Source organism: Lolium perenne, chromosome 2 (genome assembly GCF_019359855.2).
Source record: "Lolium perenne isolate Kyuss_39 chromosome 2, Kyuss_2.0, whole genome shotgun sequence".
NCBI classification, from domain to species: domain Eukaryota; kingdom Viridiplantae; phylum Streptophyta; class Magnoliopsida; order Poales; family Poaceae; genus Lolium; species Lolium perenne.
The window spans coordinates 198,846,641-198,865,871 of record NC_067245.2 but is presented as its reverse complement, the minus strand read 5'-3'; the positions used below and the strand labels follow the sequence as shown (position 1 = coordinate 198,865,871).

Here is a 19,231-nt window from a genome sequence, read left to right as displayed (position 1 = left end):
TTAGAACCGGTACTAAAGGGGGGGTTTTCTACTAGTGGATCTACCACCAGAGCAACAACCATATCCAATAATGACAAAGTAGATCGAAAGAGACTGGCCTGAAACGACACCAACGAACACAAAAACTGACCCGATCCCAGAAGATCCTTCGGACACACGATTCCACACGTTCTCCTTTGGCGCTAGATGCACCACTGGAGTGAGGATAGAGCGGAGAGGACATTATTCTCACTGGAAACAAACTAAACGAAGAACTGAAACCTTCCCGCCAGCGAGAGACCGTGGTCCACCATGCCTCCAAGGCCCCAAGGCCACCGGAGATGGAGCGAGCTAGCAGCGTCGCCAGCGAGAGGAACAAAACCCTAGATGGGTTTTAAGGGGCCTCACAACCGCCTCCTGACATAAAGCTATGATGATGCATGTAGCTTCTTGTAGCCCCCCATTTCTTGTGCAGGGATACCAATTGCCGGATGTCGATATGTCGTCACAGTAGGTGCCAGGGAATCGATGACTGCAATCCACGAATATAACTGTCAATGCCATGGTCACAAATTAGGCGAGTTTTCAGAACTATGCCACATCTATTTCTAGAACTCGCTCAAAAAATATATATTTCTAGACTGTTTAAATTGAGACATTCGGTCCTATCATTTTTTTTCTTTTTGCAAAATAAGACCTCCTTTATTTTTCAAAGTCAATCCCTCACACATACCTAAATTTCTCATGTATGAACATTATTGTCATAATTGCAAAAGGAATATTTATTTTATCTTGTTCCTTCCTTTATTTGTTATTATTATCTTAAGAGCAATAAATTGTCTCCACTAAATTAACACAAAGCACGCTCGAAAATATAAGTTAGCACAAAGCAGTCCAGAGATGCATATATGATGGGATCCCCTGTGCATCGCTCGAAGCGAGCACTAGGCCGGGAGGGGTCTCTCCCTCATAGGCCGACAATTTAATATGTTTTTTCCTTTGTTTTTCTTTTTTTGCTTTATGTTTATGTTTATTCCCTTTCTATTTTATTCCATTTTGATATTCCTTTTTGTTTTGTTTGCATTTATTTCCTTTATATGTACTTCATTTTATATATTTTTGTTCATAGTTTCAAAAATGTTCATAGTTTCTTAAAAAATCACGGTTTCAAAAAATTGTTTAAGCTTTTCAAAATGTTTATAGGTTCAAAATATTCACAGGTTTAATAATGCTCACGCAATCAAAAATGTTAGAAACTTCTAACAGAAATCACTGTTTCAAAAAACTGTTCGCAAGCTTCAAAAAAAGGAACTTTTCACTGGTTTACAGAAGATACATCTCGATTTGTAAAAAGCAGTTCACAAGGTTAAAAAAAACGGTTCACGTCTTTTAAAAAATGGTCACACTATTCAAAAAAAAATCCATAGGATCAAAAAAAAATTTATTTGATGCAACAAGGCAGTATAGTGCTAGTAAAACTCTATAATCAAATGCTCATGTAGGCATATAGCTCAAGGAAATTGTTCTGAAATGTCAAATGTTCATGTATTCCCATCATTCAAAAACAAGTATCGTGAACTTATCTTGATTTGTATGTATCTAAACATGTTTTAGTCAGGAAATGCTCTAACGTACTCAGTCGTGATAAAATTCATATGGTCCACTTCCACAGATGGCATATACTAGTTACTAGACCATTACAGCGCGCATTGCTGCGCCCGTCCGAATTTTGATATAATTATAACAATTATCGTCATATAGAGGTACAATATATATGCCTTAGAATTTCCTAACAATATACTACTACTTATTATTATGATTGGCTTATTATTATGGTTATTTTTGTCATTGTCATCTGAGACATGATAGTAGCAAGAAAAAAAAGACCAAGTAAGCGAACATTTGATCAAGCCGACAAATCATTCAGAGCTTGTACAAGGGTAGAGAAGAACATATTTTCTTAGCCCTTCACATCATCTACAAAAGGCAATTGATAAAAGTCATATAATGCTCTATCTCTTATTTTCATCTCTAACAATTAGTGATAATTGTTTTAATTTTAGTAGGATATTGTGTTGCTAAGGGAAGAAATATGACATTGCGGAGAAAATACATTCTCCTTTCTTTAACAGATCATTCCTTAACTAAGGAAAAAACAACCTTCTCTTTTACATTCTCTCTAGTGTATAATAACTAAGTAAAAAATCTAACTTGGCAACTTTCAGAGAAGGCTGCCGTCACCTGATTGTACATGCGCAGAGTCCATACAGCCGAAGAGGACTTTGCTTTCTTCAAGATCACGAACATTTCCTGGAAAAGGGATACTGCAATCTTATAATTAGAGTTAGAAATAAGATGGTCTACAGATAACAGGAAACCAAGATGGCAATCAATTAGCTTAATTAAGGAAATTATCGCAGCATTTAGAAGCCAAACGTCGACATAACTATGTAAGGTAGAGGGTGTGATGACGGTACAAGAATGGCCAGATTGCTATACTAAGAGTTATCTATTTCTAAAACAAATATATAGAGTTCAGATTCAATTGATCCCCAAAAGAAAATTAACAAGTCTCTAATTCTCAACATAGCCTACTTCTGCTAAGTAGGAAGAGTTTCAGCCTTAAAATTTTACACTAACTAAATACATAGCTAGGAATTAACTTGACGCTTTAACATAAATAGAAAACTTATATGTACCTTAAGTCTATTTCATATGCACATGCGGAGCAGAGCAGCAAAGCTAGAAAGATGCAGCCTATAGATTTTGGTTAACTCTGGCCAACTGGATCTATAATGTTAATATGAGCTAAAATAGTGGACGGGCTTGGAATAGTTGCTTCACTGAAGTGTGAGAGCACATGAGTAGAATAAGTGTCCTTATTTGGCCAACTCTTTGATTTGAGATGCAAATTTGAGTGAAGAATAGTTGAACCGCAACTCAACATATAGGTATCTAGGGCAGGCCACTGTTTGTGCAAGCATCCAAATGAAAGGAATTATCCACACAGAGTGGACCAACAGTCAGCATTTTTATGGATATGTATATATTAAACAATTTTCTTTAATAACACACACACATTCAGCAAGTGAGCTTACGATAAACCTTATATATAGTAATCAAGTGACGAACTGGTTCCTGATGAAGGCTTTGTGGAATATTTCTGCACATGACAATAATAAGTAGAGCCAGTGATAGAAGATAAACAGATCCTCCCTGCCCCTGAAGGAGATAACAATATAAGAAATGCAAGAACACATCAGTAGGAATTGAAAAGAATCTTTTGTAGTGAACACAAAACGATAGTTCTCAATATCTCCATCTAAATCACAATTCAAGAGTTCGCTAGCATCAGAACAACCACCTCCATGTAAGAATTCAGGGCAGTAACAACTCAAATAAATGCAAGTGGTAATCAAAATGTTCTACAAGTAACCATATCATACAGGTTGCATCCATATTGATTCTGCAAAAAGTGTACAAACTTTACAGTAAATTGCTTGACAATGGAGGGAGGACTGCCGTTATAACAAGACATACAACCTTGAGATAAGATTCATTCAAGAGGGTACTGGAGTGTCCTAAAATATTTTTGAAGCCTCTTTCCTTTGGTACAATTTCACACTGAAGAAGAAAACCATCCATTGCTCAAGACAGATCCCAGGAGCCTAATAAGCTTATATGATAGTCGAATTATTGACAGTATCCATACAAAACATAATGTAGAATTGTCCAATAAACTTTTAGAACCAGCATATTTACAGGAAAACCTGATTTGCATAAGAAGAATAAAATCAAAATCTTGCCTTCCTTGGAATATTCTTATAGCTGGCATCCTGAGAGGTGACAAAAGGAACAAATCATGAATGATAACTCGATGGTCTCAGTCTGTTGTACTCATGGCAAAGAACAAACTTCACAATTTGTTTGCAGACAAAAAAAACATGCAGGAGAAAATTTTGTAACCTTAAGTGAGGTTAATTATGGAGAACACCAGGACAGACAGATAAAGATAGGGAGCAGCCAGGGCAAGTGAAGCAGCGTCATGTCCTGGTATTCACTTCGCCTAACCAAATTCTTCGCCGCGGGTGAATCTCCCATTCTTGTGAGTAGCTGCCGGTCTGTCTGCTTATATTATGTTAACATCTGCCAAATAATCAGTGGATACAATTGAAACTTATGCATACCAGATTGATTACCTGCGACTTGGACCTCAAGATCAAACGATTGGAAGAGAGCAGGAGGCAATGGGGAGATAGTCCTCAGTCAGATGGTCTCCACATGGCCACATACATGGCGGATCCGCAGCAACCCCATGAGACCGGCTAAATAGGAAAAACCAATGGATGTCAGAGAGGGAAAAGGGGGAGATCCAACCTCAAAATCGAATTCATGGAAGATCTGTGGTACTGGTACATACCTCCTTACCGAGATGGCGAGATTGAAGTTATGGTCGTGCTGCAGTCTCCAAGCGCACCTCCCCACCGGGAGCGCCTCATCCCTTCGAGCACGGGACGAGCCGGGCACACCCTCTAGCCTCTACGGCTGCCGGGATCTTCCCTCACATCCATCTTCTCGGCCGCCTCGCCATCGGCGGTGAGTGGGAGCTAGAGTGTCGGGCGTACCGTCGGCATCACTCCTTGAGATAGAGAATTCGAGGGAAGCAGGGAGAGGCAAAGATGATGAGGAGACGAAGCATGAAGCCATGAAGTATGCCGCCGGCGATATAGTAACGTACATCCATTAATTGTTGCCCGCGATTGGCGCACCGAACATTCATGATTGCTTGAATGTTGTGCTTGTTTCAATCGCCTGCACCGAATCACTCGGCGCCCTAGCGAATCTTCGTCTTTCCTTGCCGAGGTGCCTTCAGTTCATGCTATGCATCGGCCGTGACGGGGAGGCTTCTCTACTCTTTTTTTTAGCCTTATGTCCGGGCAATATTTTTAAGAGCGTCAAGTACGTACGGCCCGCTTGAAGGAATTTTTGGCCCGGTTAATCAGATAATGGTTAGGTCAACCTGCGGAGTAGCGGCCCAAGTAACGTTGGGCTGCTTTTTGACGCGAATTTATGGGAACGGGTTTCTGCAATGTTTCGGCTGGGTAGGGGACATCTGGACCGTTCAAGTGTGTGATCGGACGGTTCAGGACCCAAAAGCGCTGAGGTAGCTCCTAGGTGGTTCCATTATACTGTTAACTAATTGGCGATTCCCAAATAAGAATGTGCGGGTTATAGGTTTGCAGCCAAACTGTGACATTCACTTAAAAAAAGGAATCTAGCCAATGCTTTTTTCACCGATCTCGTGCCCCAAATCGTGGCCAGCACCAACGTTGGTGGTATGCTATTAGGAGGAGTCGACACATGTTAGAGCATCTCCACCGCTAAACCCCCATAGCATTTTGGAGCCCGGCGCTGTTTTTAGGCTTACACCGGCGCATCCTAAAAAGCGCTGCTGCGGATTCGAGCCCAATAGAAATGCCGACAACCCAGTGCTGGCCCCTTCGCAAAGGGTGCCGAAGAGGCGCGCCTGCGCCTCGCGTCACGTTGGATGAGGCGTGTGGGGTTGTCTTTGACAGCGACTCAATGGCTGCGGCATCATAAATGCGACGCCTCGTATGCTCTGCGGCGAGTTGGCACCGCTTATTTAGTGCGCCCTCTGCCGCGCTATCCTCTCTCCATCATCACCGCATTCCTCTGCAGAACAATGCCGCAGCGGTTGTCGACGACGTACTAGATGCTTGGCTGTAACGGCCGCACGCCACCATCGGCGCCGCGACCACCACCGCAGCCACAGCCGCCATAGCCCGACGCCGAGTTCAACTTCAACTCCGACGACTCCCAGTTCGACGAGTGGGATGAGGCGTTCATAGCAGACGCGGAAGGTGAGGCGGCGGAGGAGGCGGCGCAGTGGGGCGAGCAACAACATGTCCTCGATGACCCGAAGTAGGCGGCGATCCTGGCCTCCTTCAACATGCAGCGCTTCCGGAGGTTGAAGCAGGAATAGCGTGAGTTCATCAACGATGCCAACTTTGAGCTCGCCGTCGAGATCTCGCGCCAGCGGGCGGCCACGGAGGAGGCGGGTCGTCTCCTCATGGCATCCGAGCGACATAAACTGCTTCAGCTCAATGCTCAGCGCCAGGCCGAGGCGGCCACCCGCGAGCAAGTGAGGCTCGCCTAGAACGAGGCGTCTCTCCAGTGGTAGCCGGTGATGCTGTCCAGGACTGGCGCGGGGTTGACGAGGGAGGAAATCCCTGTGGTGTAGCTTTCTGGTCCCCGGCAACGGCGCCAGAAAATAGCTTGATGTCTACTTCCCCCTCCTTTTCCTGTAGACAGTGTTGGGCCTCCAAGAGCAGAGGTTTGTAGAACAGCAGCAAGTTTTCCCTTAAGTGGATCACCCAAGGTTTATCGAACTCAGGGAGGAAGAGGTCAAAGATATCCCTCTCATGCAACCCTGCAACCACAAAGCAAGAAGTCTCTTGTGTCCCCAACACACCTAATAGGTGCACTAGTTCGGCGAAGAGATAGTGAAATACAGGTGGTATGAATATATATGAGCAGTAGCAACGGTGCCAGAAAATAGCTTGTTGGCGTGTAGTTGATGGTGGTAGTATTGCAGCAGTAGTAACGCAGTAAAACAGTAAACAAGCAGTAGTAACGCAGCAGTATTTAGGAACAAGGCCTAGGGATTACACTTTCACTAGTGGACACTCTCAACATTGATCACATAACAGAATAGATAAATGCATACTCTACACTCTTGTTGGATGATGAACTCATTGCGTAGGATTACACGAACCCTCAATGCCGGAGTTAACAAGCTCCACAATTTGTTCATATTTAAGTAACCTTAGTGTAAGATAGATCAATACAACTAAACCAAGTACTAACATAGCATGCACACTGTCACCTTCATGCATATGTAGGAGGAATAGATCACATCAATATTATCATAGCAATAGTTAACTTCATAATCTACAGGAGATCATGATCATAGCATAAACCAAGTACTAACACGGTGCACACACTGTCACCTTTACACACGTGCAGGAGGAATAGAACTACTTTAATAACTTTGCTAGAGTAGCACATAGATGAATTGTGATACAAACTCATATGAATCTCAATCATGTAAAGCAGCTCATGAGATTATTGTATTGAGGTACATGGGAAAGAGATGAACCACATAGCTACAGCGGAGCCCTCAGCCTCGGGGGTGGATTACTCCCTCCTCATCATGGAGGCAGCGATGGCGGTGAAGATGGCGGTGAAGACGGCGGTGGAGCTGGCTCCGGGGGCAATTCCCCGTCCCGGCAGGGTGCCGAAACAGAGTTCTGTCCCCCGAATTGGAGTTTCGCGATGGCGGCGGCGCCCCTGGAGTCTTTCTGGAGTTTCGTCAATTGGTATCGAAGTTTTAGGTCACGACGGCTTAAATAGGCGAAGAGTCGGAGTCGGAGGGGCCACGGGCTGCCCAAACCATAGGGGGGCGCGGCCCCCCCCTGGCCGCGCCGGGGTATGGTTTGGTGGCCCTGTCCCCCTTCTCTGGCGGTTCTCGTGTGTTCTGGATGCTTCCGGTGAAAATAGGAACTTGGGCGTTGATTTCGTCCGATTCCGAGAATATTTCGTTACTAGGATTTCTGAAACCAAAAACAGAAAACAGAACCGGCACTTCGGCATCTTGTTAATAGGTTAGTTCCGTAAAATGCACGAATATGACATAAAGTGTGCATAAAACATGTAGATAACATCAATAATGTGGCATGGAACATAAGAAATTATCGATACGTCGGAGACGTATCAGCATCCCCAAGCTTAGTTCTGCTCGTCCCGAGCAGGTAAAACGATAACACAGATAATTTCTGGAGTGACATGCCATCATAATCTTGATCATACTATTTGTAAAGCATATGTAGTGAATGCAGCGATCAAAACAATGTATATGACATGAGTAAACAAGTGAATCATATAGCAAAGACTTTTCATGAATAGCACTTCAAGACAAGCATCAATAAGTCTTGCATAAGAGTTAACTCATAAAGCAATAATTCAAAGTAAAGGTATTGAAGTAACACAAAGGAGGATTAAGTTTCAGCGGTTGCTTTCAACTTGTAACATGTATATCTCATGGATAATTGTCAACATAGAGTAATATAATAAGTGCAATAAGCAAGTATGTAGGAATCAATGCACAGTTCACACAAGTGTTTGCTTCTTGAGGTGGAGAGAAATAGGTGAACTGACTCAACATTGAAAGTAAAAGAATGGTCCTCCATAGAGGAAAAGCATCGATTGCTATATTTGTGCTAGAGCTTTGATTTTGAAAACATGAAACAATTTTGTCAACGGTAGTAATAAAGCATATGTATCATGTAAATTATATCTTACAAGTTGCAAGCCTCATGCATAGTATACTAATAGTGCCCGCACCTTGTCCTAATTAGCTTGGACTACCGGATCATCACAACGCACATGTTTTAACCAAGTGTCACAAAGGGGTACCTCTATGCCGCCTGTACAAAGGTCTAAGGAGAAAGCTCGCATTGGATTTCTCGCTATTGATTATTCTCAACTTAGACATCCATACCGGGACAACATAGACAACAGATAATGGACTCCTCTTTTATGCATAAGCATGTGACAACAATTAATTTTCTCATTTGAGATTGAGGATATATGTCCAAAACTGAAACTTCCACCATGGATCATGGCTTTAGTTAGCGGCCCAATGTTCTTCTCTAACAATATGCATGCTTAACCATAAGGTGATAGATCTCTCTTACTTCAGACAAGACGAACATGCATAGCAACTCACATGAAATTCAACAAAGAGTAGTTGATGGCGTCCCCAGTGAACATGGTTATCGCACAACAAGTAACTTAATAAGAGATAAAGTGCATAAGTACATATTCAATACCACAATAGTTTTTAAGCTATTTGTCCCATGAGCTATATATTGCAAAGGTGAATGATGGAATTTTAAAGGTAGCACTCAAGCAATTTACTTTGGAATGGCGGAAAATACCATGTAGTAGGTAGGTATGGTGGACACAAATGGCATAGTGTTGTTTGGCTCAAGGATTTGGATGCATGAGAAGTAATCCCTCTCGATACAAGGTTTAGGCTAGCAAGGTTATTTGAAACAAACACAAGGATGAACCGGTGCAGCAAAACTCACATAAAAGACATATTGAAAACATTATAAGACTCTACACCGTCTTCCTTGTTGTTCAAACTCAATACTAGAAATTATCTAGACCTTAGAGAAACCAAATATGCAAACCAAATTTTAACATGCTCTATGTATTTCTTCATTAATGGGTGCAAAGCATATGATGCAAGAGCTTAATCATGAGCACAACAATTGCCAAGTATCACATTACCCAAGACATTTTAGCAATTACTACATGTATCATTTTCCAATTCCAACCATATAACAATTTAACGAAGGAGAAACTTCGCCATGAATACTATGAGTAGAAACCAAGGACATACTTGTCCATATGCTACAGCGGAGCGTGTCTCTCTCCCATAAAGTGAATGCTAGGATCCATTTTATTCAAACAAAACAAAAAAAAAAACAAACCGACGCTCCAAGAAAAAGCACATAAGATGTGATGGAATAAAAATATAGTTTCAGGGGAGGAACCTAATAATGTTGTCGATGAAGAAGGGGATGCCTTGGGCATCCCCAAACTTAGACGCTTGAGTCTTCTTGATATATGCAGGGGTGAACCACCGGGGCATCCCCAAGCTTAGAGCTTTCACTCTCCTTGATCATGTTGCATCATACTCCTCTCTTGATCCTTGAAAACTTCCTCCACACCAAACTCGAAACAACTCATTAGAGGGTTAGTGCACAATATAAATTGACATATTCAGAGGTGACACAATCATTCTTAACACTTCTGGACATTGCATAATGCTACTGGACATTAATGGATCAAAGAAATTCATCCAACATAGCAAAAGAGGCAATGCGAAATAAAAGACAGAATCTGTCAAAACAGAACAGTTCGTATTGACGAATTTTAAAATGGCACCAGACTTGCTCAAATGAAAATGCCCAAATTGAATGAAAGTTGCGTACATATCTGAGGATCATGCACGTAAATTGGCTTAATTTTCTGAGCTACCTACAGGGAGGTAGACCCAGATTCGTGACAGCACAGAAATCTGGAACTGCGCAGTAATCCAAATCTAGTACTTACTTTTCTATCAACGGCTTAACTTGGCACAACAAAACACAAAACTAAGATAAGGAGAGGTTGCTACAGTAGTAAACAACTTCCAAGACACAAAATAAAAACAAAGTACTGTAGCAAAATAACACATGGGTTATCTCCCAAGAAGTTCTTTCTTTATAGCCATTAAGATGGGCTCAGCAGTTTTAATGATGCACTCATAAGAAATTGTATTTGAAGCAAAAGAGAGCATCCAGAGGCAAATTCAAAACACATTTAAGTCTAACATGCTTCCTATGCATAGGAATCTTGTAAATAAACAAGTTCATGAAGAGCAAAGTAACAAGCATAGGAAGATAAAACAAGTATAGCTTGAAAAAATTTAGCACATAGAGAGGCATTTTAGTAACATGAAAATTTCTACAACCATATTTTCCTCTCTCATAATAACTTTCAGTAGCAACATGAGCAAACTCAACAATATAACTATCACATAAAGCATTCTTATCATGAGTCTCATGCATAAAATTATTACTCTCCACATAAGCATAATCAATTTTATTAGTAATAGTGGGAGCAAATTCAACAAAGTAGCTATCATCAAATATAGGAGGCATATTGTAATCATAATCAAATTTATCCTCCATAACAGGTGGCAACAAAAGACTACTATCATTATAATCATCATAAATAGGAGGCAAAGTATCATCAAAGAAAATTTTCTCCTCAATGCTTGGGGGACTAAAAAGATCATGCTCATCAAAACCAGCTTCCCCAAGCTTAGAATTTTCCATATCATTGGCAACAATGGTATTCAAAGTGTTCATACTAACATGTTCCATGGGTTTTTTAATTTTTGGATCAAACCATCCATGTCTTAAATCAGGAAATAGAGTAAAAAGCTCATTGTTGTCCATTATGCCAAACTAGTGTAAACAAGAAACAAAAAGTTGCAATTGCAGGATCTAAAGGAAATAGCTTCGAGTACTTACGGCGCCGGGAAATAGCTTAGTAGCCGAGGTCCGGAGTGTGAGTACCTTTTACCTTTCCTCCCCGGCAACGGCGCCAGAAAATACTTGATGCTGTCCAGGACTGGCGCGGGGTTGACGAGGGAGGAAATCCCTGTGGTGTAGCTTTCTGGTCCCCGGCAACGGCGCCAGAAAATAGCTTGATGTCTACTTCCCCCTCCTTTTCCTGTAGACAGTGTTGGGCCTCCAAGAGCAGAGGTTTGTAGAACAGCAGCAAGTTTTCCCTTAAGTGGATCACCCAAGGTTTATCGAACTCAGGGAGGAAGAGGTCAAAGATATCCCTCTCATGCAACCCTGCAACCACAAAGCAAGAAGTCTCTTGTGTCCCCAACACACCTAATAGGTGCACTAGTTCGGCGAAGAGATAGTGAAATACAGGTGGTATGAATATATATGAGCAGTAGCAACGGTGCCAGAAAATAGCTTGTTGGCGTGTAGTTGATGGTGGTAGTATTGCAGCAGTAGTAATGCAGTAAAACAGTAAACAAGCAGTAGTAATGCAGCAGTATTTAGGAACAAGGCCTAGGGATTACACTTTCACTAGTGGACACTCTCAACATTGATCACATAACAGAATAGATAAATGCATACTCTACACTCTTGTTGGATGATGAACTCATTGCGTAGGATTACACGAACCCTCAATGCCGGAGTTAACAAGCTCCACAATTTGTTCATATTTAAGTAACCTTAGTGTAAGATAGATCAATACAACTAAACCAAGTACTAACATAGCATGCACACTGTCACCTTCATGCATATGTAGGAGGAATAGATCACATCAATATTATCATAGCAATAGTTAACTTCATAATCTACAGGAGATCATGATCATAGCATAAACCAAGTACTAACACGGTGCACACACTGTCACCTTTACACACGTGCAGGAGGAATAGAACTACTTTAATAACTTTGCTAGAGTAGCACATAGATGAATTGTGATACAAACTCATATGAATCTCAATCATGTAAAGCAGCTCATGAGATTATTGTATTGAGGTACATGGGAGAGAGATGAACCACATAGCTACAGCGGAGCCCTCAGCCTCGGGGGTGGATTACTCCCTCCTCATCATGGAGGCAGCGATGGCGGTGAAGATGGCGGTGAAGACGGTGGTGGAGCTGGCTCCGGGGGCAATTCCCTGTCCCGGCAGCGTGCCGAAACAGAGTTCTGTCCCCCGAATTGGAGTTTCGCGATGGCGGCGGCGCCCCTGGATTCTTTCTGGAGTTTCGTCAATTGGTATCGAAGTTTTAGGTCACGACGGCTTAAATAGGCGAAGAGTCGGAGTCGGAGGGGCCACGGGCTGCCCAAACCATAGGGGGGCGCGGCCCCCCCCTGGCCGCGCCGGGGTATGGTTTGGTGGCCCTGTCCCCCTTCTCTGGCGGTTCTCGTGTGTTCTGGATGCTTCCGGTGAAAATAGGAACTTGGGCGTTGATTTCGTCCGATTCCGAGAATATTTCGTTACTAGGATTTCTGAAACCAAAAACAGCAGAAAACAGGAACTGGCACTTCGGCATCTTGTTAATAGGTTAGTTCCAGAAAATGCACGAATATGACATAAAGTGTGCATAAAACATGTAGATAACATCAATAATGTGGCATGGAACATAAGAAATTATCGATACGTCGGAGACGTATCAGCCGGCTCTGAGGGGGCAGCACCGCCATCAAGCTCCACCATCGTCGGTGGACATGCTCCACCACCAGATGCGCAAAGCAAGGGCGGAGAGGTGGACATGGCTGCAGGCGGGGAAGGGGAAGAATGACGATGAGGCAGGCCCATCGGCGTAGATTTAATTCTAGTTTGCAATTTAAGTTTTATTAAATTTTATGTTGATTTGAATGAAATTTCGAGTTTAATTATATTTGCATGTTTAAAGTTTTTTTTCGTGATTCTTTGGAGATTCTTGTGTGTGCAACCGCTCTCCAAATTGAGGAGAAGGTGCCGGCGATCCCCATAGAGCGCTGTCGGCGCACCTGTCGACACTTATTTGGGGAGGGCTAGTGGAGATGCTCTTATAGACATATTGGGAACAGCTGAACCGCCAGCGTCCCAATACCTTATTCACAAAAATTTCAACTTTAAAACAACTTAAAAGACGGTGATTTTAATTTAAATTTAGAACAAACTTTCTAGAATTTTAAAAAAATCATTAAAATATAGAAAATAAAAGCCTAAATCTAGTGGTACAAGGCGTTGTAGGCCTGTAGTTGAGGTTGTCTGCATCATCATCATCGTGATCACCCCACGCGTCGAAGTTGTCATCCTCCAGTCCAGTGGATCCTTTGGCGCCTCTAGCCCCACGAGACCAATGATGGCATTGTTGTCCTGTGCAAACCAACATTGCACAAATGCGTCGTTGGCTGGCTGGATCTCGTCGAAAACTACCATCACTCTAGGTCCTTGCTGGCGCCGGATGTGGTGACCCGGCATACCACTGCATGGTGTAGTATGCAAGTCTGATACAACACCAATGAAACACCATTCCACTAGTATTATATCGCTCAGAGTGATACAACAGAAACATATGCGGGTCCAAGGCATGTCTATAGAATTACAACATCGACTCTGTTACATAAGATCATCACAGCCTCCTACTTTACAATGAGGTAAAACTGCAAATAAACTCCAGAAGAATGACTCGTAGTCTAGTCTTATCACGAACTCTATTTGTAGAGTATTTCCCTAACTACAAAGGCTAAGAATAGACTCTAGCTAAATAGGAGCTAGGTTTAGGAAGCTAGTTCCCTTCTATGGCTAAACTAGGTTTTCTCCTTGTTGGATGTGGTATCTGACTCCTTTGACAGGGTTCTGTCTCTTGAAGTAGTTGTTGACTCCTCGGCCTTCGAGTTGCACTGTAGATCCTCCTTCGATGCCTCCATATCTAAGCAGGGGATTTAAGAGTGGGATGAGTACGAGCGTACTCAACAAGTTCATTATAGGAAAGAGGTGTTTGATGCACTAGCTACGGCATTAGACCAGAAAGTCTAATACCAATGCAGATTTTTATAATCATTTCTTCAAAAGGTTGCTTTTATTCAGAAGAACTATGTCCGTCAGCCTTCACCGGTTTACTAGAACTTCATGGAGCTCCTTTCCGGCCGCGTTCGCAGTTCCATATCCCGGAACAGGGAGTGACAGGTCACGGTTCTTTACACTCTGCAGAGGTGTGTTGCTTTACCCATAAGAGATCTTATCCTTGGTGCCAACCGAGCTTAAGTTCTCGTCCACACTTCCTTTGGTGTGAGGCCCGGTATAAGGTCATAGTCAATCATATTCCTCCGCTACCTTGCACACCCACCCTTTGTTGCATGCCCCGACCCTGGGTCCTCGCCGGTCCCATTATTCCCGTAATTTTAGGGTGGACCCCGGCCACGACGACAGTCTGGGATCGAACCAAACTCCTTCGCCGGTAGCTGCAACCCATCATAGACCACATTACCGTGGGGACTTAGAATGGGTTCCCCACCCACAAGTTGTTCCGCAAGCCGCAACCGCTACGGTATGCACAGCATAACCGTGGGGACTTAGAATGGGTTCCCCACCCACAAGTTGCTCCGCAAGATACAACCGCTACGGTAAGCGCATCCGTTGATGTACAAGAGGTGGAAATACGATTGACTAGTCCGTCCCACTCCAGATCTTATGGTTAACACGGGTATTACGGCACAAGAATCACTGGCGACATTTGTTGTTTAATCCTAGATGGATATAAACCCTTGCAATGGAACCTCCACCATATCAACACAATCCATGGTTCCATTGCCCACCACATAGTCATGTTCATAGTTATGAAAATAGTGGTTTTGGTTTTTGTGCAATAGTGATAATCATAGTACTTTGCAAGTAATTTGATAAAGATACTCAAATGACATGAGCAAGTGATGAACTTGCCTTTCTTGACTGCAAGATTATGCAGGCAAGGTCTTCGATACGTAATAACTCCAAATTCTGAAATAGCATCATCGTCCGGTAAGGACGATGTTTAAAAGATTGGCAAGGATGCAATAATGCATAAGTATGAGATGCAATCGCTCTAAGCGTGACCTAACCCTGATGATTTAGGATCAGTGAGTTGTAATGATTGGTTCAGGGTGTGTTGCACTTTTAGAGTGATTCACAAACAAGGTTCTTATTCAGGTTTGTGTTGATTTAGACTCATAAGTAAGCGGTAAGATGCATAGTAACAATCATATACATCAAGGGATAGTGGTTGTATAATAAGTAAAGAGCAGTTGTCAATTTTAAGTCCTATAGTGCATGGTTGATGATTACTTATTATATAGTTCAAAAGAATAACTTTTGAAGAACATGTTCTTTAATAAAGAACAAGTATGATAATTAGGTTGAGGGGTTCTATGGTTGACTATGGTTCTAATTGGTTTCGAGTAAGTAGTAGATGGATCACAACCTAGTTGGATTCATCAACATCTAGGGCTTGTAAGGTTAAGATAAGCCTAGGTATCCTAAGCAATTTATTATACATGGTTGTTGTCAAGGTTGGTTTATCTTGCTATTGATAGCTGGCTAGGGTTTATAGGTCCTTATAAGCAGGGTTGGTGATGATTCTTTATTTACTTCAAAAGAGTAACTTTTGAAGAACATACTTCTTAAGTAATAAGAAGTATATCAATTAGGGTTGAGGTTGTCTAGGGTTTGCTATTGGATCTACTAAGTAAGGAATGGTGGTTTCCTAGTTAGGATGATTAATAATTATCTCATCTTGATAGGGTTTAGTGGAACATGGTTAGGTAGTGATAATTAGTGGGCATAGGTGCTATTGGAGTTCATCACAATGGTGTGATGCTAATTTAAGGATGAGTAAGGATAAGATTCTTGGTAATAAGGACTAGGGTTGGTCTGTTTGATCATCTAGATAGGATAGGTGTGCATACATGGAATACTAAATTAGGGATAATAGGACTCCTACATTTTACGTGGACATGGAAAGTATTTAATTGCCAATTATGGTTCTATGGATTAAAAGGAAAATATCATGATCATATCTACTAACCTAGGGTTTAGGTTAGAAACAATTTAGGGTTCCTATGAATTAATGGAGCTAGGGTTCTTAATGGTATTAGGGTTTTAGGGTTTCACATGCAATGATAATGTTGTAATACCATCAATAATGAATTAGGGTTTGCTATTTACCATATAGTTCTATGATTAATAACTTCAATTAAAAGTTGAAGTTATTAGTAACTTGTAAATAAAATAATATTGAATTTGGCATTTTATTATTTTTACTGAATTTAATATTTAAGGTAATTATTAATTAGGGTTTAAATCCTTCTAATAAGGATTTAACAAAATAACAAATAAAGAAAATTAGTTTTAATGTTTTCTTTATTTATTTACTGGTTTTTATTTACTTTTGCAAATTTTTACTAATTATTGAATTTTAATTGAATTTAGAATTAAAATTAAAGGCTTAAATAACAAGTATTAAATAATTGAATTTTTATTAAAAATAAAAATTTCATTTTATATTTTTATTGGATAGGATTTATCTTTTTAAGAATTTTGATATCTTATATTTATTTTTCTGAGCTATATTGGATTTTCTACAATTTTATCAAAGTTTCAGCAATAATTGGTTTGAAATAAAACAAAGGAAATGCTATTTGCACACGGACAGACTACCCGCAGGGGCACTGACCGGTGGGCCAATGGCCACGTCAGACGCCACGTTGGCGTGGACTAAGTCCAAATCGAGTTCATGTCCAGGGTGGTCACTGCCGGCGGAAATCCACGACGGCGCCGCCGATCCTGGGCATGCTTGGACGGGCAAGGGGTCTCTATCGAAACCGCACGTCACGGGGAACCTACTGATCCTAGCGCCGCTACCTAAAGGTCATCGGAGCATGGTCGCCGGCGAGGTGAAGCGGCGGAGCTTGCAGGTTCACGGTGAGGCGATGATTTAGGACGTAATTAAGCGGGCCGAGGGTGCTGAGAGATGCAGGAGCTCACCAGGAGCACAGAGCGCTTGGCGGCGAGGCGAATGAGGGTCGGTATCGCCGGAAATCATCGGCGCCGGTGTCGGGGAAGATGAACTCATCGGCGGGGATATAGGTTGCCCCGGCTCAATTCCTTTTGCACCTTGATCATGTCGAGTACGGCGGTCACGTGGGTGGTCACAGCTTGGCCTGGGGAGGTCTCCATCGACGGCGATGGCCGGAGACAGGGTTGGCTAGGGTTTCGGGATTCGGCGGTCTGAGACGAAAAGAGGAGAAATTAAGGCTTCCGCGGTGCTTTATAGGGTCGACGGCGTGTCGGCGGTCAGCAATAGCGGCGACGACCGCGGGACGTGGCCCTGGCCATCGCGGTGGCGATCTCCCGCGTCTGTGGAGGAGACGAAGACGACGACGTCTCCTCATCTTTATCTACGCGAAACAAGATCTTTGGGCCACGACGGGCTGTGCTGGGCCGAGGCTGCTGGGCTGCTTGGTGGGCTGCCACGTGGGCTGCGACAGCAGGTAAGTCCAGGTGAGGTTTTTCTTCTTTTTCTCTTTTATTCATTTCCTGTTTTGTATTTCTATTTTTGAATTCTGTTTTCAATTCAAATTTACATATTTTTATTTTGTAGGTGTTTATAAATTTGGCTTTCAAGAGAACTAATACAAGAGTCATTGTATTATTGTATTGTTTCCAAATAATCATTTAACATATGTGAACTTTATTGTAATTTTTAATTACCTATGATTTTAGGCACTCACTTTAATCCCCTTTTTCTTGTAATCAAATACTTTGGAATGATTAGATTTGATACTTTGAACTCAGAGTATTTCAGAGATTGTTATTAGGGCTTGGTTTCTATTTTGAGGATTTTGTCACTTGTATATGATTTTATGTGAGCACATATTTATTAGGGTTTTATCATTTCTAGTATAACCCCCTTGTTAAGGTTAATACTATCACTACATTTAAAAGTATCTCAGTAGGGACTGTTTCCATCATGGTTTATCTTGTTTACAAAGATGAATGGTTGATCACAACACATATGGTTTAATTATAAAACTTAGCATTAGGTGGTTCTTATGTTTTATAATTGAAACATTGGATTTAATTAATGAACCATTAGGGTTCTAATGATATTTACCTAATGATACATGGTTTGAATCTTAATTGTGGTTTAGGTTTTATTTGTGATCACCCAAATGATACTCAACAAGGGTTGAGATATAATTCTAGGTTATAGAGATGGAATGACCCCATATTGCATGTGCTAGGGTTTAATCTCCCCTAATCATGATAATATGGTTACTTGCTTAATTGTTTCTGTTCTCTTTTAATTGCTAAGTACTTGAGAATTGGTTTTATCTTCTACCAATAGATTTCTAATATTAGCCATAATCTATCATTAAGGTATTTAAAATGGTTATGGTTCTTTTTATAGTTAACTTTGGTTATAATGATGGATGGTTTCTCACTACATAAAGTATAGTGTTTAACTCTAAGGTTCTCTTGGGTTCCTTAACTTAGGAAATATAGATATGGTAGGATTCTAATTGTGAGCACCAAGTGGTTCACAAGTAAAGGTTGGGATATAAGTCTAGGGTTGCTTACTAATGATTTCCCCATGATTTCATGTGGTGAATGATATCTACTTATTCTATCAAGTTTATCTTATCCCCACATATCTCAAGAGCATGATCATGGTTAGACATGATCAACTTGTTCTTGATATCATTTCCTCAAGTTCTTAGGTTTTATGATCATCATTCAATTTATAATGTTCAAGGTTGGGCTTCCTAAAGTATTTCTAATGGAATGGTTTTCACTTCCATGATCAAGTGTTGTCTTGATTAACTAAACATAATATCTCCCTTATAGTTTCTTGGGTGGACATGGCTATGGTTGTCTCTATAGGTTATATCCCAGGAAAATGCCTGAGATATTTTGTTATGGTTCCACTTAAATAAGGTTGATATTATCATCTGGGTATATGGTTAGTTCTCTCCCTCAAACTCAAGTGTTGCCTCAACTAACTTGAGTGTAACACCATAATTGTTCTCTCTTATATAAGAATGGATTATT

General features: G+C 41.4%; 1 protein-coding gene across 7 annotated transcripts; it reads right to left on the bottom strand.

The window, feature by feature from the left end:
- On the bottom strand, positions 1–4,881 carry LOC127334354 (uncharacterized). 7 transcript variants are annotated; one of them, XM_071826411.1, is made up of 7 exons: positions 4,400–4,881; positions 4,179–4,304; positions 3,946–4,104; positions 3,523–3,815; positions 3,085–3,201; positions 2,221–2,289; positions 1–511 (listed from the first exon to the last, which is right to left on the bottom strand). In XM_071826411.1, the coding sequence occupies exons 4-7, from the start codon at positions 3,622–3,624 to the stop codon at positions 485–487; spliced, it is 315 nt and encodes a 104-aa protein (XP_071682512.1). In that variant the 5' UTR covers positions 3,625–3,815; positions 3,946–4,104; positions 4,179–4,304; positions 4,400–4,881; the 3' UTR covers positions 1–484. The 7 variants fall into 7 exon arrangements, 2 of the variants coding, with proteins under 2 accessions (XP_071682512.1, XP_071682513.1); XM_071826412.1 differs by lacking the exon at positions 1–511 and adding an exon at positions 1,698–1,956; XR_007872140.1 differs by having other exon boundaries at positions 2,221–2,303; positions 3,085–3,815.
- Positions 4,882–19,231: the final 14,350 nt, after the last annotated feature.